At 31.5% G+C, this 21,334-nt stretch overlaps 3 protein-coding genes across 3 annotated transcripts; 1 reads left to right on the forward strand and 2 right to left on the reverse strand.

Moving 5' to 3' along the window:
• Positions 1-359: 359 nt before the first annotated feature.
• On the forward strand, positions 360-1,883 carry LOC125827055 (protein DETOXIFICATION 49-like). Its single transcript, XM_049506413.1, has one exon. The coding sequence runs from the start codon at positions 360-362 to the stop codon at positions 1,854-1,856; it is 1,497 nt and encodes a 498-aa protein (XP_049362370.1). The 3' UTR covers positions 1,857-1,883.
• Positions 1,884-13,491: 11,608 nt separating this feature from the next.
• LOC125826725 (uncharacterized) lies at positions 13,492-14,274 on the reverse strand. Its single transcript, XM_049506070.1, has 2 exons — positions 14,062-14,274; positions 13,492-13,971 (listed from the first exon to the last, which is right to left on the reverse strand). Exons 1-2 carry the CDS (start codon positions 14,272-14,274, stop codon positions 13,492-13,494), a joined length of 693 nt encoding a protein of 230 aa, XP_049362027.1.
• Positions 14,275-18,451: 4,177 nt separating this feature from the next.
• On the reverse strand, positions 18,452-21,056 carry LOC125826975 (BAG family molecular chaperone regulator 3-like). Its single transcript, XM_049506329.1, has 4 exons — positions 20,651-21,056; positions 19,811-20,067; positions 19,561-19,707; positions 18,452-18,954 (listed from the first exon to the last, which is right to left on the reverse strand). The coding sequence occupies exons 1-4, from the start codon at positions 20,868-20,870 to the stop codon at positions 18,727-18,729; spliced, it is 852 nt and encodes a 283-aa protein (XP_049362286.1). The 5' UTR covers positions 20,871-21,056; the 3' UTR covers positions 18,452-18,726.
• Positions 21,057-21,334: the final 278 nt, after the last annotated feature.

Here is a 21,334-nt window from a genome sequence, read left to right on the forward strand (position 1 = left end):
TTCTTTCGTCGTTGGTGTTCTTTCTGATTTTCACATATTTCACTGTTTTATCAAATTTCATCTACTTATACCATACTCTACTCATTTTTGCTTTCGTTGTTGACGTTCTTTTCCGATTTCTACATATTTTACCATTTTACCATATTTCGTCTACTCATATCATATTTGATACATCTTTACTTTTGTTGTTGACGTTCTTTGTCGATCTCTACATATTTCACTGTTTCATCATATTCTGTCTATTCATACCCTACTCGACACCTCTTTGCTTTCATTTTTGGTGTTGTTTTCGATTTCTACATATTTCACCGTTAATCAGATTCTATCTACTCGTGTCATACTCAAACACGTCGTTAAGGATGTTGAGTCCTTTGATATATGAAAAGGAAGAAAGCAATAATATTCCAAAGCAAAAAAAGCATCTAACACTTGCAATTTCAGAAGCACAATGCATTGGAAATATTGCATTTCCAATGATATTTACAGGGCTAATTCTTTATTCACGTTCAATTATTTCCATGATTTTTCTTGGTCATTTAGGGGAACTTTCTTTAGCTGGTGGTTCACTTGCAATTGGATTTGCAAATATAACCGGTTATTCAATTCTTTCAGGTTTAGCCATGGGAATGGAACCAATTTGTGGACAAGCTTTTGGTGCTAAAAGATTCAACATTTTAGGCCTTACATTACAAAGAACTATTCTTTTGCTACTTTTAACCTCAATTCCTATTTCAATTTTGTGGCTATTTATGCAAAAACTCTTGATTCTTTGTGGCCAAGATCATGAAATTGCAAATATGGCACAAAATTACATTCTTTTTTCACTCCCTGATCTTTTTGCTCAATCACTTTTACACCCCCTAAGAATTTATCTTCGTTCACAATCCATCACATTGCCTTTAACTTTTTGTGCTATTTTTGCAATTATTCTTCATATCCCAATTAATTATTTCTTAATCAAAATTCTTAATCTTGGGATTAAAGGTGTTGCCTTAAGTGGGGTTTGGACAAATTTCAATCTTGTTGGATCATTAATTATTTATATTATATTTTCTAAGGTTTACAAGAAAACTTGGAGTGGAATTTCTTTAGAGTGTTTTAAGGGATGGAAATCACTTCTTAATTTAGCAATTCCAAGTTGTATTAGTGTTTGTTTAGAGTGGTGGTGGTATGAAATTATGATTTTATTATGTGGGATTTTAATTAATCCTCAATCAACAGTTGCATCAATGGGAATTTTAATCCAAACAACATCTTTAATCTACATTTTCCCATCATCATTAAGCTTTGGTGTATCAACAAGAGTTGGAAATGAATTAGGTGCTAATCGTCCAAATCGCGCTAAATTAGCAGCTATTATTGGACTATGTACAAGTTTCGTGTTGGGAATCTCATCCTTATTTTTTGCTATTCTGGTACGTAATATTTGGGCAAAAATGTTCACTCAGGATCAAGAAATTATGAAATTAACCGCGATGGTGTTACCTATTATAGGGCTTTGTGAACTTGGGAATTGTCCACAAACAACAGGTTGTGGTGTGTTAAGAGGAACAGCTAGGCCTAAATTAGGTGCTAATGTTAATTTAGGATGTTTTTATCTAGTTGGAATGCCAATTGCAATTTGGTTAAGTTTTTTTATGGGATTTGATTTTAAAGGATTATGGCTTGGATTATTAGCTGCACAAGGTTCATGTGCTGTGACTATGATGTTAATTATATTGGTTAAGACTAATTGGGAAGATCAAGCAAGAAGAGCAAAAGAACTTATTAATGGTGATTGTGATAATCAAGATGAAAAGATAGAGGATTATTTGGAATCATTGGATTATCACAAGTTGGAAAATTCAAATGTTTGATTTTATTATTATTTTTTCATTCAATTCTTGTGGGATTATTGATTTTTTAATATATTTTTGTACACTAGTAGAGATTAAATTAGTTCTTTTTCTTTCTTGAAATGTAATTAAGCACGTAGAAATTAGAAAGTCCTTTTTCTTTTTCTATTTTGTGGCATAATATTAATTAATGAAAGTCGGCATTATTTTGTGACATTAATTTAGATTTTAGATGTCAAGAGATTGTGAAAATTTATCAGTTTTGTGCAATAGTGGAATCAAGATTTTTTATTAAGGAGTTTGAAATATAAAATAAGCAAATAAAATGTCAAAGGGGATTCTACGTCTAGTATATGTATCTAAAAAATAATTTTAACCAAGTATAACTAATATATTTTCTAATGAAAGGAAATTCAGATAAAATCATTCGGGCCTTCCTTGCTCCGCCCCAACTTAGTGTACTTCTTCTCTGCCTTTTAAACACAAATATTTGACTTTAAAGTCAACTATTTTTTAAATGAAAATAATAATGTTCGAATCAGCTAATGTGTAAATTATTAAATTTGACTTATACTTTTTTTAAGCACTCTCAATTTAATTAACGAAAGCCGGCATTGTTTATTCCTTTGTATCTATCTATAGATTTTGTAAAATTTATCAGCCTGCTTTGTTTTCTTCTCTCCTTTGAAACACAAATATTTGACTTTTAAAAGTCAATTTAATTTTTTTTTCCTTTTTAAAAAAAATATTTCAACTTAGATCTGTTGAATTGTGTCCCATATCTATCCATTTGAGCTGTTTTAAAATATAAAAAATGAAAAATGGAAGCCCATATTGTTTGAATTTTAAAAGTCAATCATCTTGTTTACGTTGGGACAAAGTACTAGTACTAAATTCAATCTTAATTTCAGAATGTATCGAATTTTTAGTACGTACAATAATTAGAGTAAGAATCGATAACAAAATAAAATTAAAATATCATAGAAACTTCTCTTTTAAGTATACGCGAACAAGATCATGAATACAAGATATATGTCTTTTCTACAAGTTTTTGTTGTTTTAGTTGTAATTTTGTGATCTACTTTTATAATTAATCCATAATTCTTATGGTTAAGTTATTGTTTTTTTATAATTTAATATCCATATTATTATTATTTTTTATTCAATATTGAGAAGACTATTCAATCTTTGCAACCGGCGGCAATATTGTGTGTAACTAAGTCTATAGTATATTATGTATACATTGAATCTTTGAGTATAGTTTGGAATTTACTGAGGTGGTTTTATTTGAAGAAAGAAAAAGTATACATGTGAACTCATGAGTGCATCAAATCGATAAATATATTATATATTTCTTGTATATGATGTTATTATGACATATAAAGTTTCAATTTATTATACAGTAAACTCAAATTGAATATCGAGTGAAAAGACCTGATAATTCCAATTTTCATTTACTAGACGAAATATACTAAAGTGCTTATTATTTTTGGTGGGTGGGTGGGTGGGGGGGGGGGGGTTATATTGTTTGACAAAAAGCAAGTTGTTTGAAAAATACAAACATGAAAAAGAAAGAATTCAAGTACAAAAGAATAAATAAAGTTGTATTAACCAGCCATGACTATTCTCCGTTCTGTAACTTAATTAATAAATTGACTAGCTTTAAATTTGTACTATCTGTTTTTAGCATTTATTAAGTTTTTTTTATTTCATATGAGGTGTGATATCTATATTAAAGTCGGATTAATTTGAATGCGCACCAAGTAGGATAATATTCAGGGCACCAAGACTCGAACCTGAGTTAAACTTCCAATTAAGGGAGAAGCAACTCCCCTCCTGCACTCCACCACATGCATTGGTGGTGCATTGTTGATTTAATTATCAAAACAAAAATAATTCTTGATTAATTTCAGTAACTAGTTTATACTAATCTGTTAATATAAAGTTGTCCTTTAATGGGATAATTACAAAATGTACATCACAAGCAACATGGATAGGTAATGGCAAACATGTTACAAGATGCATACTTTTAAATAAAATATTTTTGCTTGAAAAATATGCCAATTTGCGTAATTATTATTTTGAGATAATGTTGTTGTATTTTCCAAATTTTGTTTAAGCATAAATTGATGAACTGTTTCCGTACAATTAATTGCATTAATGAATTTCTTCAACCATAATATATAATTCATCACCTCTAGACAATTTTTTTAAAAAATCTATGCATTATGGATAATCTATTTTGTTTGTTGTGTGGACCTAGTTAGGAGCATGTTTATCCTAATCATGATATTATTGTTAATGACTTACTATTATATACTATGTAAATAATTTCTTCACTATTGATGCATATTTAACCGATTAGGTAACCAAATTATAGCTAAATATTACATTTTGTTATAAGTTAATTCAACTTATTAATAATATAAAGCAAAGTATACTTTCATAACACGAAATTTAAACTTTTTACTTTATTTATTATGAATTTAACTTAGTTTTCACGAAAAATGTTGTTTGTATATCAACTGTATATAGGACCTCTATCTTTAATTAGTAAAATTTGTAGTCATTTGTCTACATAGAAGCATCTACTTGGATAAAACTATAATTAAAAGGGAATTAAATATGTATCGCATCATTTTTTTCATGCAAAAAGAAGAATAGAAATAGAAAGTAGAGGCGCTATAATTAAATATAGAGGAATTTTCATAAATAGCGGTATATTTTATCTAGAGCCGGCATGAACATTATGTGGCTACCTCAGTAAAAAGCCCACAGATCTTGCAAAAGCAGCCCATTTAATAGACACTAAGATGTTGTTGGGCCTTGCAGGGGGTTTCAGATCCATCTATCTACCAATTTTCAATGTTGAACTTGCATATTTCACAAGGTATTCTATTTAGACATTGCTATTTAAATTGTATTTAGTCGTTTAAATTTTTTATACGTTTACTCACTTCAGAATAATTTAACCAAAATAAAAAGTATAAATTATAGGAACCACATATTATAAGTACTAAATAACATCTTATCCCTTCTAGTTTTCTATTTACCAAAAATCCCTTAAAAATTATGTTTGCGAGATACATAGCGTTGTGCACGGGATACATTAGGTTTGATACATTCCACATAGAAGGATACATAGCGTTGTGCACATGATACATTAGGTTTGATACATTCCACATAGCGGGATACATAGTGTTGTATACCGGATACATGCGGGATACATAGCGTTGTGCACGGGATACATAGCGTTTGATACATTCCAAATAGCAAGATACATAGTGTTGTGCACGGGAAACATGCGGGATACATATATAAATAAGGGATTTTTGAAATTTTTGAAATAAGTAGGGATAAATGGATATTAAGGTAAGTAAAGGAGTATAGTTAAGTAATTTGTCCAAATAAAAAATAATAACAAAAATTGGAAGACAAAACACTACGAGAATAATGGAAGGAGAAACAAATAGGGTGCACCAAGCCTATTACACAAGGAAGCGTACCTGCTAATATTTTATCATAATTTGTGATATGCATATCCTCTTATCTAAAGTAATGTTCTTGATAAACTAAAAATACATCATGTCATGTCTTATCACGATTTTTCACAATATTTCTTGCGTCCGTGAGAATGGAACTTTTTAACACCTTTTTAAGTTTTAAGTTGTAAAGTAAGAGTTCTATGTCACAGCCTTAGACTTCTACTAAGTACTCCGTCCGTGACTTGACAACTTATACACGGATTTTCACGATCTTATACGCTTAAGTAAGCCTTTTCAAATTAGATCGATAAGAGAATAAAGAAAGACACAAGAGAATTGAAGGTTTTATATTGCTGGGAAGATTGCTTGATTCTTGCTTGGTGAATTTACAAATGAATGTCCCTCTATTTATACTACTAACCTAGGGGTTAATATGTAAGTAATAATTGTTAAGCAAGTTCCTACATATTTACAAATAAGTCCTTCTAGAATTCTCTACATCACTAGGGACCTTCTATGCAATTATATATTCTTTCATGAAAACTTCCATACTTCTCTAGAATCATCCATAAGAACTAGTCTTTTTCCTATGTAAGCCTTCTACATGTACAACTTTGTGCCATATGGCACTTACGAAACACTTATGTAACATGATGATATGTCGGGTCGTCACACTTATCACTAAATTAATAGTTTAATTCTTCACAAATCAAATTTTAAATATATTGATTAATCAAATTTCATTGAGGGCAGTATGACTTAGCTAGGTAGGAAGGTTTGTCCTTCGAAAAATTAAAAGAAAATAATTTAGTTAGATTAATTACTCTAATTTATTATTACTAGAAAATCAGAATTGATCGTGCAATAAGATTAGGCAAAATCTTAGTTTTATAATCAGAAAATGTCAAGGTAGGAGGTGCGCATTTCACAACAGTTTCCTCTTTTGTTTGATTAAATAAAAAATCTTATGATTATTAGCTAGTCAAAATATAACTCCACTTACCTGAAACAAATTATACTTAAATACTAACAGAGATTTTTAAAAATAAATAAATATTGTGCAGCATGCTTAAAGATATTTAAAATTTTGAAAACAATATATATTTGAGAAAATTGTATGGAAATTTCGTAAGCTTATTTTATTAATTATATATAGGTGAATTGTCTATGGTTTAGAAATTAGAAGCATGCATGAATCTTGGACATTGTTTCAAGAATATTAATACACTGGTTTATTAGAGACAATTATGTGTCCCACATATTAGGTAGAAAATTATTTACCTTGTTTTCAAGTAAATAATAGATAAAAAAATTAATTAATATTTTGGTTATGCATATCTCGAAGTTTCTTTGATGGAAGGAAACTGTTAATTATGACTTCATAGGGCGATCATATTTTATGAAAAGTCCTTGGGATTAAAACATTTGCCTACAAGTCCATATCCTCCTATAAATATGATGTGATTTCATTAGTCTGGTTCACACTGAAATAAACATAGATTAAAAGATTTCTAGGTTTCTCATTTGCCAATTCTCTACTGCACTTGACAACTATGACATAAGGTACCGCCGAAATATTTAAGTAGGAAGATACCTTCAACTATAGTTGTTCAAGTGTTGTAGAGAATTATCTTTTAATCTGATACCGATTCATAACCGTAAAAGATTCTTAGGTTTTTCATTTGTCAATTCACTACGGCACTTGACAACTATGACAAAAGGTATCGATGATATATTAAAGTAGGTTGATACCTTCAGCTATAGTTGTTCGAGAGCCATAGAGAATTGTCTTTGATCTGATACCGATTCGTAACTTGAAAAAGAATGGTAAAAGTTCTGGAATCTTCTTCGATTGTACCTAGCTCTTCAATAAATCGTAACATGACATCAATTATTAACCTTAAAAAATGATTTTAAAAAAATCCTAAAATCTTCTTTGATTATGCTCCTTAATGAATTGAATTATCCTTTAATCTTTGTTTGATTCAATCGGCCGTCACAGATCTAATACGAATAAATAAATTTGATTTAATCTTGCGGCCCCAAATAATGCCTTTATAATCTTACAAACCTCTATTGTGTTTTATTTGCAAATTTCCTGTAGTTTATTTATGGATCTCTTGTGAAAAAAATTATGTACCAAAAAAACCATTGAAAAATTGTACATTCACCTTGGTCACTATGAAAAAAATATTCCTAACAAATAGGGAGTACATGTTCTTGGCAATTATAAGGCTTTGGGTATGCCAATAATTCCACCTATGTGCATTTTTTGCTGTAATAATAATTATAAGATAGACAAAAGAATGTTCTCTTTATTCTATGTGCTTTAGGTCCCATCTAGTGTGAGATGTCTCTTCTTCTACTACTAATTATAAGCAGCATATATTCTCTCTTTTTTTCCCTTCTTTTATTTTTGAAGAGAATATAATACCTATAGCTTTGTGGGAAATTCCATAAGTGATAGCCTCCACTCAACTTTTATGGCCTTTATTTGGGGTTGGTTTTCAATTTACTTTATTTAGTTTTTTGTGTGTTTGATATTTGTATCGAAATTCAATTTAATTTAAATTCATACTAGAAAGTCTCATATATATTAGGGGTTAAACGTCTTTTAATAGAGGCAATTTCATACCTAGAACTGGTATTCCTATCGGACACTATAGAATTTAAATCACGCTAGAAAGTCTGATATATATTTGGGGGTAAGACGTTTTTCAACAAAGGCTATTTCATACCTAGACTTCAAATTTTATCATTTCACCATGTTGGTCATTTGTTTTCTATTAAATAACTTGGTATAGCTTTTATGTTGAGGCAGATCCAAAATTTGAAGATCATAAATTACTATAATTATCTCAAGTTAATATATAATAATAATTGAGTTCATAATTAATATTTATAATCTCAAGTAATTTGACCTTTTTTAGATTCTATTTGGGATCAATTCTCACTTCACTTATTTCATGTCAATTTTTTACTTCATCACTTTCATATCAAGAAATGTCGACTTGCAATTAAATACCAAATTTGCCTCTATTTTCATGAGATATAAAAAAATTTAAAGAGAGAGGGGAATAAACCAAAGAATATGAGTTTCCTCAACTTTTAAATGAAGAAAAAAATTATAAAGAAGAATTCTTTATATTCACTCCGTTCATTTTTACTTGTTCAATATACTATTAAGGGATGTCCAATAATATTTGTCCAATTTATAAAATAAATGAATAATTTACTATATTGTGTCTATTTAACCCTTTCTATGAAATAGTAACATTCATTTTTCAATGTTTAGTTGACATATATTTAATAAGGGTGATTTGGTAAAATTACTCCTATAATTTACTGCTTCTTAATTTCTGTATCAAGTCAATAGTGGATAACTATTACTGGACAGAGGGAGTATTTCTTAATGCTAAAATGAAATAATAAACAAAATAAAGCTAAGAATTAATACTACCATTTTAGTTCATTATCCATGGTTCCTCATTTGTTGGGGCAAAGCATTTCAATAATTATATGATTGTAGAATATTATTTCTGATTATTATCACATTGATTTGTCCTTGATTTTTCTTTTATATTATTACCTCAACAATTAGATGCCTTTTTTTGGAATTTTAGGATTTTGATTCCTTTAAACCAAAAAAGTCGTTAGTTAATTTATGATTATGAGTAATTGAGTATCCTTTAAAGTCATACCTGTAAACTAAAATGATCCCTCTATGTTTAATTAACTCTATGATGAAGTGGAAGAAAATGAAATTTTCATTTGAAAATTCATTTCAATGATGAAAGCGTTGAAATTCACATAAATGGTATTATAATTACTGTTTATGATATATCACCAAAAGACAACAAATATTGACATTAATTAGCCGGCTGCTTGAGAAAGGTTTTTTTTTGGGAGTTTTAGAATTTGAACTCGTGACATTTTATATTAAATACAAACATGCTATCAAGTTGCACCACATCCCTTCGATTAATCCACATGGGTGAGGGCAGAGAGGGGGAGGGGTGTTCTATCCCGACCAAGCAACTAAAGTCGGGGGCCTAGGTGGAAATTGTGACAAAATAAGAAGAGAAAGTGTCATGCTTTGAGCCTACACTCTAGACTTGACTAGCATTCAAAATTATTACTGGGCTGAGCGAACCCTTGGTCTGATATACTATAAGATTATTGAATACTGACTAATACAAAATCTTTTAAAAGATGAGCATACGTCAGTATTCAGTCTTACTGTATGCCAGACCAAGGGTTCACTCAGGCCACAATAGTTGTCACGTCCAAAGTGTAGGCTCAGAGTGTAACATAAAGTAGCGAAGTAGAGAAATTGGTTGACTCATCTAATATTTTGTTAGTGTTGTTATTATTATTTGTCTCAAAATGGGATGATAAATAAAAGGAAGAATGGTCTGGGAGACCCTTGTACGTGTCTCATTTTGTCACTTGAGCCCTTCTAATTTAGACTTTGCCAACTGAACCCTCGAACCCACTGAAATCCAACATTTTAAACTTTTTTTTGACCTGTCATCCCATGTGGCAAAAGTAGTTCAAGTGCGTGAATTACACCCACTTTAGGAGCGCGAGATGCAAGTCAATAACGGTTATTTTTGGTCATCTTCCTCAAATTCCCCTAATTTCTTCTTCAAATATCCAAAATTTCTTCTCTTTCTCACTCGTTTATCTCTCTCCAAAATTCTTCACTCCAAATTTCTTTTTCTTCTCCACAATTGATCAGGCCTTATTTGTCTATATTTTATTTTTCTCGCATTTTTCTTACTCGTTAATTTTTTTGTTCTTCATAATGACTGTTTGTTTTTACTATTGTGGGCTTCATGTTGAACTTAAGATGTCAAGAACATCAACAAATCCAGGAAGAATGTTTTGGGGCTGTCAAAAATACACAAATGGTAATGGATGTGGATTTTTTCGATGGGCTGATATGGCTGATTGTACATACCAAGAACAATACTACATGAAGAATCAATCAGCAAATGTTGATCATGGAAGGCAGGGAAGGCATGGAAAGCATGGAAGACATGAAAGACAAGGGAGATCGAGCATTAGTATTTATATCAGTGTTGTTGTGATTGTTGTCATTCGGTTTCTATCTTTTGTATTTAAGATGTATTGATGATTTGTTCATTTGAGTACTATGATAATGTAATATAATGTATGAAAATATCCAGATTAAGACTTATAAATATCATAGCAAATTCATAAACAAAAATAATTTGTTTGTCATAGCAAGCTAACACAAAAGTTGAAAATTAAGTTAATAGTGAAAAGTATCATAGACAATGTCATTGCGAATTTATCTAGGCAAAACATAAGTCTTTACTATGAAATATTATGTGTCTTGAGTGCTTGGTGTGAACTGAGTGGCTCACTTGTAACTTTGTTCTTGTAGCTGCCTTTGAGTAACTGCAGCTCTACCCTTCCACGTTAGTCCATTGGGTTTGTAACCAAGATCGATATTGGTAGGCACTAACTCTTCAATGGTGCACAATGTAACACTCTATCAGTAGTTCCAAACTGTTAAAAGACAATAATGATATTAGTTAGAGAGATTCTATAGAATCAAACTAAAGGTCCTTAAATAATAATACTTACCCTCTCAATCACACCACCATCTGCTCCAAATAGCACACCAAAACCAGTTGTTCTTGGCTTCTCTGTAATAACCCGATTTTTATTTTTGGAAATTTGGATTTATTCATTTAACCTGAGTTAATTAGGTGATGGGTAATTGTAGATAATTGACAGTTAATGGGCTAAAGTGATTATTTATTTAACACCCTATGCCATTAGGCCTATGTATTAAAAATAAGTTAGTGGATTTTGTCTGTTTTAATAAACAATTAATTTGGAAGAGAAATAGAAAGGGAAAGAAGGAACGGACGGTGGCGGCATCAAACGAGCAGCTTCAGGTAATGCATTAATTGCTATGCATATATATATATATGTGTGTATAAAACCAGTAGTATAGTAGGTAGGAAAATAATGGGTTGCCTCTTGAATTTGTAGATTAGATAGGTGCCTTTTATCGGTTTTTTAACCTTAATTCCTTACCAACAATTGATGGCTATCAATGAGAGAATGATTTGGCAATGAGTGCCTTTTTAGGATTAATCATTAGCAAATTAGGAATTGGTTCTTAGAGGAAATATAATATTATATTGTGGGCATTTTATTGTGAATTGATCGTTGTTGTAACCGTGGCTTTTATTATTTTTCTTAGTGTCAAATTAAGAATTAATGCGACCATTTAATTTAAGGACAATTATAAAACAATAATTTTATAATAATGAAGGGTGATTGGATAGTGCTTAAAGAATGAATGGATGGTTGTTTTAGGTAGCCAATCTAAGTTACTGGTTTGTCATTTTCTTTAGGGTTCTCCTTTTATTTTATTGTTATAGTTACCTCATAAATCAAGTTTTAATAATATTGAGATATGATGTAAGGTATTATGTGAATACCATTAGATTTAGGATATTGGAAAAATTGGGACTTGACCCTAGACTTGAAACGTGAAAAAATATTTTAGTGAAATGTTAATTAGCATAAAGAATTACAAACTTGATTATTAAGTCTAGCGAATTTTTAGGTCAAGGCTAAACCTATAGTAATATGTGTGTTGTTAGTTTTGAAATCTTATTGTGAGTATGTATTTGAATAGATTGCATTGATTTGGAAGCTCAACGAAAAATGAAGGTTCAAGTTTCAGAGTGATTGTTCAGTTATTTGAGGCAAGTGGATTTCTAACCCCTGTTAAGTGTATGAAATTCGTGTATTTCCTTGTAATATATGTTTGAGGGTAATGAGACTTGGTGATGGATTGACTTGTCCACCTTGATTAATTCTAATAATGAAAAGGGGTAATAAAAGGCAATGTGATTAATTATTTGTGTGTGATGTGTTGAGAATGGTACGGGTACCGATGTTATAAAGGGAAAGTTTATTACTATAAAAAGCGGATTGTAATCCGAGAATGTCAAAGCATATGGGAATTAGCTGATATGTTATTGACTTGATTTATTATGTGTAATTGTGTTCTTTACTAAACCCGTATAATTGTGATAATTGAGGTGATTATATGTTATAGCGACATTTGATTTATTGAGATGTTGCATCATCCCCTTTAATTGATATCATATTGTGCACATGCATTAACATGAGATTGGGTATGAGCAAAGTCTAACACGTGGAGATCTTTCGTGTTGAGATCGAGTACGATTATCCTTTGGGCACCTGGAGATCGTCCGTGCTGGGGATTGTTTGATTTTATGATAGTGCGTTGAGATCGTCTGCACAGACACGTGGAGATCGTCCGTGTCGGTATATGGACCTCGCGAGTCCTCCATGGGTCTGAACTCTCGATGTATTTATGAGGAGTATCATGTATATACGGTTGAGAGAGTACCTGGTATTCTGAGTCATTCATTTCATGGTGTCATATTGCATTACATCCCATGACATCCTTCATTCTTGATGATTTGTGTTTATTTGGTGGTTGGAAAATACTTGATATTTGAATACCTCTATTTGATGAACTTGATCTTATGTGTTGTTGATATTGTGAGTGCCCCTTTTTGTGAAAGTTGTGATTGATGAATATTGAATTTGTTGTTGAGGATATGTAATTGGTTAAAGTGATTGTTGTTGAGCTGGGTGCTACGTACACTGTGAACTGTTAGGTTGGGTTGATTTTATGCAGGTTGTAGTTGTGGAGGTTTGGTTGGTATGTAAGGAGTACCCGTATTTTATTCCATTAGCTTGTGTTTAGAAGTTTACTTGCTGAGTACCGTGTGGTTTGGTACTCACCCCTTGCTTCTATAATTTTTTATAGGTTACGAGCCTGGATTTTGTGATACTTTCTATTCTCCTATTTTTCGATGCTTCTTGGAGATTTGTGAGGTAGTTGTTTGTCATCTCAGCAGACCTTCTTACTCCTACTTATGATTTTGTTCTATTCTAGAAACAAGGTCATTTGAGACTTGTATTTTCTTTTGAATCAATTGTAATACTTAGAGTCTTGTACATGTGACAATCAAATTTTGGGGGTATTTTTGAGTTGATTATGATATTTCCGCATTTTACTGTATTAATTGGGTTTTAGGCTGACTTGTCTTGATGGGATAAGATGAGTGCCATCACGTTCATTTTTAGGTCGTGACATTCTCTGTTTTTGGCCTCTTATATCCGGAATTTGCACCACCTCTTTTAACTTTGCTACTCTTCTTTGAGCCACTAGTACTAGTAGTTGACTGTTGAGTACTAAATTGACTTGTTGGTTGAGCAACACTTGCAAAATTTACAGAAATATTTGTAGCACATCTACCAGTAGTTATTGCAGCAGTAGTTGCACCTCCAGAAGTTGTTGAAGTAGTGGTTGGTCTGTTAGTAGTTGCACCACCACTATCATCAGTAGTTACACCTGTAGAAGCTGCTGAAGTAGTGACTGGTCTTTTAGTAGTTGCATCACCACTTCCACCAACAGTTACACTTGCAGAAGCTGCTGAAATAGTTGCACCACCACTTTCACCAGTAGCTCTGCCAGTTACACCTGTAGAAGCTGCTGAAGTAGTTGCATCACCATTTCCACCTGTAGCAGTTTTTGCAATTCCAGTAGTATAGCCATTTTTCTACATATAATTTTTTTCCAAACTGAATCAAGAAGTATTGATAAAAATAAATTCCATTAACAAAGTTAAAGAAGTTAAAGCAAAACTTACAGCAATTGGACATCCTTTCTTGTTATGTCCAAAATTCATGCACAAAGAGCATTTCATTTTTCTCCACTTCCTTGTAGGCTTTCCAAACTTCTTCTTACTAGGTTCATCACTATCTTTAGACCTTTGTTTCCTTAGTCTTCCTGGCATAAGAGTGATTTCAGGTGGCTCAATGGATGGTCTTGTGCTCTTGGGCCACATCTTCATGTTTGTCATAGGTTGAATGAACTTATTATAGGCCTTCAAATATGTTTCCTTCTTGTACTAGTGATCAACAAATGACTCAACATCTAGATCCTTGTAATGCATTGTAGTAATTGCATGTGCAGAAGGATCCCCTTCAGTTGTCATGACCTACAACTACACACTTTCTTTTTGAGATTAACAACATGTTTATATGATGGATGCTGAATCTCATAGCCATTATCTCCATTAAATTTAATCTCACATATGGCTGCATTGTCAATAAGAATTTGCATAGCCATAGGTGACACATCAGTTATCCATTTTTCAGAAAACTCCCTCATTTGAGTCATTATTTCCATAACTTTGACTTTAATTTCCTCTAACATTGTGATGATTGATTTGAATCTAGCTGCCAAGATTCAACTATTGAATGTCTCACACATATTATTCTCAACTATGTCACACTTGCTATGGTCCTTGAATAATGCCTTACACCATGCATTTTTGTTGTACTTTAGCAAAGCTCCCACAATACCTTTTCTCAACAGACTCATTTCATCAAGTTTTGATTGTAAATGAACTTCAAATGGAGTCCTGGCAACCTGCCAAAACTTCTTCCAGTTGGCCCATATATGTCTAGCACACCATCTAATCTCAGCATTTGGCAATAAATCAACAAGTGCTAGGTTAAGACCCTATCAAAGAAAAAAGGCATGCCAAGGAAAAACAATAGGAACATAAGTGTAACATAGAAATTGCTATAGCAAAGTAAAAAAAAATACTACAAAGTGTTCTCATACCTTCTACATATCAAACATAACTGTCAGTTCTTCACCTTCAGTTTGTGTCAGTTTCAAATCATGTTTGATGCATTTGATAAATCAAGACCATATGTCTTTGGATTCTTTATTAATTATTGTCCATGATACAGGGTACATCTGATTATTTATGCAAGACATCAGTTCACCTCTACATATACCTTTCAGAAATGCACCATTAAAACCAATTATCCTTTTACTCCCCTCCATCCAACCACTTTTTAATGCTCCAAGACAAATATAAATCCCTTGGAATACCCCTTTTCCAGGAATTGTATTCTTGGATGTCCTAACAACCACAATAGTTCCTGGATTTGTAGACTTCAACTCCTCAGCATAGTCATACAATCTAGCAAATTCCTCTATGAAATCACTCATATGCTCATTCATGACTTTTATTTTTGCTCTTCTACAACTTGTTTTACTAACATACAATCCATAATTCTTTTGTACCAAGCCTTGAATCTGATGGAGTCTGATGCTAGGCTCACTCATGATTCTGTCTTTGTAAGTCTTACAAATCCAGTTTGGAGTACATAACTTGTTTCTTGTTCTTTTGAAACACTTATGGATAGGAAAATATGTCTTCACAATAAAATTTTCAGTATTACCCTCAATACTTCCAAGAATATGCCAAGGACAACCCTCTTTATTACACTTTGCCCTGATCCTCTCCTTTTCATTAAGTTTAAGTTTAAGTTTAATGTTCACACCCTTCTGAATAGAGAAAGTATGTAGTGTTTCTCTAAACTGAACATTATTCATAAAAACCATATACAACTGAAATAAAAAAAAAATTGACAGTTGGGTCAAAATAGACCTTTGTACTTGAGTTTCTAGCTAGTGGATCTACAACCTCATCATAATCAACAGGATCCCCTTTATCCTCACTAATATCACTGCCAGGATCTGAGCTATCAAAATACAGGTCATCCCCACTTAATTTTCCTTCATATCTTCCCCTCTTATTGTTATAAATATCTTCAAAATTAGCATTTATACCTACAGGACTAGAAGGTATCTCATCTACATTTATTCTAGCAGCCTTTTCTTTAGTAACTTGTTCTTGAATGTTAGACTTCCTAGCTTCAACGAACTCAGAATTCAAGTCACTTAAGTCATCAATGTTCTCATCAACGTCATAAAGTGACTCAGAATCAGATTGTTTAGCATCTACATCTACATCAGATTCATCAGATGTATGAAGGTGGTAGGAAGAAAAGTCATTACATTGACCTTGACCTTCATCTTCATCTAAACCCTCTAAATAAACCTCAGGAGCAGCAGTCTCCTTATTCTTACCCTTGTCTACCCTAGGTTGTTGATCTTCTTTTATATTTGTATCATTTTTATCAGATGGTTCAGGGGAAGACATATCAACCCTAACATTTATAACAGTAGGTGGGGGGTTACCTTTTTTTGGAGTAAGCAATTAGGCTATTTGCACCTCAGTAGGATCCTCAACAATTAAAGAAGTACTAATTTGATGTACCGCATACACATCAACAAAGTCCCCACCCTTTAAGTTGTTAATAAATCTCAACACATCAGCATCACTTTTCAACATATAAAAAACACTTTTTTTGTTAACTTTGCACCCAAAGATTTCAACTTGTTCAACTCCCAATTCTCTAGCTAATTTATGAAAATAACAATATAAAGCTCATCCATATCGATTCTTATTTTTTCAAGATCAGAAATTTCATTAGCATACCTGAGTTCAAGATTTGATAAAAAACAGCCCCCATAATACATTTGAAGTGTAATAATTGCTGAACTCATATTCTTACCATGCCTGCAAAGTCACGAGAATACAATTAGATGATTGACAAAAAGCCCTAAATGTCCAAAAAAAACCCTAATTTACAAAAATCCCTAATCGACAAAAAAAACCTAATTTTCAACTAAATTTTTATGGAACACAACAAAAACCTCTATAATAATATGATATAATCCAATTGGACCACTAACAAGAAAGAAATCCAACGCAATTGATAAAAAATAAATAAATAATTCAAATACGAAAAAAATCCTAGATTCAACAGATATTCACGACAAATACCATTGAAAGCATAATACTTCTACAAATTGTTATTAGGCTTGTTATTAGGCATGTAAAAAAAACAAAATCCTCCCTAAAATCACACCACGACCTCTGCAACAACTAAGCCCTAACAAGAACTCAAAACAATAAAATTCAAAATGAAACACCAAAAACACAACTGCAAAACAAAGAGAATGAAAATTAGTCAAGAAACTTACAACTATGGAGTCAAACGCGAACTCAAACACTTCACAAAATCGAAAAAAATCGCAGTGAGCAACAATGTAAATCGGGATTAAGGGAGTAGAAGGGTCTAGTTGAAAAGGAGAAAGGAAAGAATGTTTGAAAGAAAAGGATTAGCCTATTTTTAACATGTCATATCCTATGTGGCATTTTAAAATTAATTGGAAAGTTACGTGTGGTGTTTGTAATTCATGCACTACTGAGTGATCAAAAAAAGGGTTTAAAATGTTGGATTTCAGTGAGTTCGAGGGTTCAATTGGCAAAGTCTAGATTAGAAAGGCTCAGGTGACAAAATGAGACAAGTACAAAGGTCTCCCAGACCATTCTACCTAAATAAAATAAGTATATAAATAAAATAAGTAACAAGGTGGAATCCAACTGATTAAACAATCCAAAATGATCATTACCATGACCTCCAAAGTCAACCCTACACTTTTATCATTTTGGTGTGATTAGTTATGGTATAATTATTAATATTACCAAAAGGTTTATTCTTTCGGCCCAATGTTAATTTTATAATTACCTTTTGCAACCTTACAACCAACAATTTAGATCTTTATGCTTCCTAACTAACTTATAATCATATCTTCATTAAATGGAATCTAATTCAAAAAAGTTTTCCACATACATCAAAAAGCAAAGTTGTTTGATGGCAAAATGGTCCCAAATCACATTTAATTTGCAAGACAAAAAGAAAGGAAATGGATGAAAGAAACAGGAAATAGTCAATAATTGCAACAGTTAGCCCCCCCTCCCCCCTCAATTCAAGTTTACTGATCCGATTGATTTAAATTTATATATGATGTATATCACATGCACATATATACAACTTAGAAAACATATCAAAAACGAATGGGAGACTCCACCTAGCTAGCGTGCTCTTCACGTCAATGATATACGAACTAAGACACTTTAGAAGAAAAATATATATGTTCACTACCTCATAAAATCACGATGACAGACTAACTAATGTCTACTTATATATTTGAGGAATCGACTTACACTATTGATAAAGTCTCTTAATTTATAAGACACTTGTTATATAAGATTCAATTCAAGTAAAACCATAATCTTATCTAATTCACCAGATGTTGGCATTATATATATATACACATTTATACAACTTGGAATTCAAAGGCCATATAACATATCACCACATTATTTTTTCAACCCCAAAAACATTTGGGGTCAAAAATCGAAGTAGGAAAAAAGAAATGAAGGCAAATGAATCCACAAACCAAAATTTATTTCTGTACCCTCTAACTTTATACCCTTTTCGCCAAAGCCACTGAAAATATGCAATCTGAAATATATATTTTTTTCAAAGCACACACTAATATTCCTTAGGCTTTTTTTTTATAATTTATTTAGTAATTCTTAGAAAGTTTCCCATTTTGTTGTCACTACAACTGGCCCTGGGCTTCTCTCATCAGCAAAATTTCCCATCTTCCTTTGTTCTTGTTGATAATAAATTGATTTTGGCATTTGTCCTGTAAATATTCTGTTTTTGTGGTGCATTGACACTTTGGCATTGTCATTTCCAAGTGCTGAATTTCTTGTTTTCAACATGTCTAGAGTCTCTATATATTTTTGCACCCTTTTCACCTACAATTTATCAACAAAAAATAATTAGTGATTTCCCAAGGTAAAACTTAAATGACGTAAGAATTCATATAGTCAACTGTTGAGTCATGAATTTCACTAAGAAAGGTCAAAATATAAAAAAAAAGTATTTATATTGTGTAGTGTCACCCCATGGAGAAGGGTGGCTCCGCCATTACATATAGCTGATTCCAAATTGTTTGCAATTGAGGTGTTGTTGTTGTAGAGAAAGATCAAGGAAGAACTAACAATAACTAACCAATTTACATAGCTAAACTAAAGACACTTCTTAGTAAACTATACAATAAGGAGTTGTGGGAACAAGTTATTAGTCTCAGGATAACTTATTATGGGATAAGTATTCCATCGTGTATATGTGATAATTTATTCCATCACTAAGGTATAAACAGTGTGATAAATAATCTCAGGACTGTTTAATACCTCCAACCAAACATAGCGTAAAATAATCCTGCATTTTATCCCTGAAATTATTATACCTTATATTTCACACCAAACGACTCCTAAATCTCAAAAATACTAATTTTGGAAAACTTCATCCAACATAGAAAATTTTATAAAAGACACAAACTATGTTGAATTGATGTATACCTGCATTCTTCTCTGTAATTTGAGATCACCATCAGCAGTAATTCCATCCAACTTAATCAATTGTGTCATTAACAGTTCAATCAAACTCAATAACAAAGTCTCTGTTACTTTTTTGCCACCATAAATGTCCATTTCAACATTTGCAACCTACGCCATAAAACATAAAAAACAATAATCAAATACCTTGACATAAAAAATAAAGATAAAAAACCTTTTTTTTTTGTAATTTAGGAAATATAATTCCTGTTACCTGTTTAGCTAGCTTATCGATTTCAAGTCTAATTGATGTGATTTCTTTTGATGCATTTTCCATTTTTGCATTTCTTCTTGATTCAAGATACCTTTTTTCTCTGCTTATTTCATCCTCAATTAGTACAAGTTTTGATCCATCTTTTATACCAGAAACATCAAGAAAATTTCTTGAATCTTTTTCTTTTTCCTTGTAAAATATTTTCTGATCTTCAGTATGTAATCCAGTTGGCCCTGCCAGCATTTTCTTCAACTCCCCTGTAAAATTCAAGATTCCTCATTTTATGAACACCCTTTTGAGAGATGAATGGAAAATAAAACTCATATCAAAGTATGAATGTGCAATTTCATTTCAAGATTCCTCATTTTATGAACACCCTTTTGAGAGATGAAAAAAAATGCAAAAAAAAAAAGAAAAAAATTATGCAATTTTATTTCAAGATTTCTCATTTTATGACTACCCTTTTGAAAAATGAATGAAAAAAAATGCATATCAAAGTATGAATGTGCAATTTCATTTCAAGATTCCTCATTTTATGAACATCCTTTTGAGAGATGAATGAAAAAATGAAAGAAAAAAAAAGTATGAATATGCAATTTCATTTCAAGATTTCTCATTTTATGACAACCCTTTTGAGATCTGAATTGAAAAACTGCATATCAAGGTATATGAATGTGCAAATTCATGTCAAGATTCCTCATTTTACGACACTCTTGATTTCTCATATAATCACTCAACTAAATTTTTTCAACAAAGAAAATGATTTTCTGAACTGAGTGATCGTTTGAGATATGAATATAACAATTGCATAACAAAAAAGTATTGAATTATCAAAATTACCAAAAGTTGCTTGTGAGCTAATTTTGACTTCATGATAAGATGAACCATATTTGACTTTGAGTCTAATAATTGGAACAACAATATTTGAACTTTGATTTGAATTATGATCAGAACTTCTCTTTTGTACTAACATTCCTCCTGGCCTCATTTCCCATCCTGAAGATGAAAGTCCATTCCCATTTGGCTTTTTAGTTTTCATTCTCAACAATTCTTTGCTCATAATGAAAAATTCAAGCCAATTTATCAAGAAATGTCAAAAGTTGAAAAAAATAAATAAAATTTGTTCCTTTAAGTGCTTGTCTGCTAAGCTAAGAACAACCCCATGAATGAAGAAAAGAAAAAACCACAAAAGATTCTGACCCACAATGTCAGAAACACAACAACAACAATATTGTTATGTTAAAATTCTTTGTAACTAATCAAGAAACACCAAATTTGGTTTAAATTGTTAATGACTTTAGTAGGCTTTTTATCTTTGTGTTTGTTGAGACTAAAAGGGAGAAAAAGAAACTTCAAGGACTTTTTAGAAACAATATTATAATTATAATGGTTTTATAGAAACTTATTAAAATATGGAGGTGATAAGAAGGGATAGTAACAAGAATGAATGGCTATTTGGGTGGGTGAGGAGAAGGGAATATATGGATGTTAGGATATAAAAAAAAAGAAAAAAAGAATTCATTA

Source organism: Solanum verrucosum, unplaced genomic scaffold, assembly GCF_900185275.1.
Source record: "Solanum verrucosum unplaced genomic scaffold, falcon-dt-bn FXZP01000060.1, whole genome shotgun sequence".
In the NCBI taxonomy this organism is placed as follows: Eukaryota; Viridiplantae; Streptophyta; class Magnoliopsida; order Solanales; family Solanaceae; genus Solanum; species Solanum verrucosum.

Excerpts from the sequence above, each read along its gene's own strand:
- LOC125827055 (XM_049506413.1), top strand. The coding sequence starts at position 360 with ATGTTGAGTCCTTTGATATATGAAAAGGAAGAAAGCAATAATATTCCA.
- LOC125826725 (XM_049506070.1), bottom strand. The coding sequence starts at position 14,274 with ATGACAAACATGAAGATGTGGCCCAAGAGCACAAGACCATCCATTGAG. Across the intron at positions 13,972-14,061 it reads AGAAAGGATGTCCAATTGCT|AAAAATGGCTATACTACTGG; the intron begins GTAAGTTTTGCT and ends AATTATATGTAG.
- LOC125826975 (XM_049506329.1), bottom strand. The coding sequence starts at position 20,870 with ATGAGCAAAGAATTGTTGAGAATGAAAACTAAAAAGCCAAATGGGAAT. Across the intron at positions 20,068-20,650 it reads TAGCTCACAAGCAACTTTTG|GGGAGTTGAAGAAAATGCTG; the intron begins GTAATTTTGATA and ends TGAATTTTACAG. Across the intron at positions 18,955-19,560 it reads AATTACAGAGAAGAATGCAG|GTGAAAAGGGTGCAAAAATA; the intron begins GTATACATCAAT and ends GATAAATTGTAG.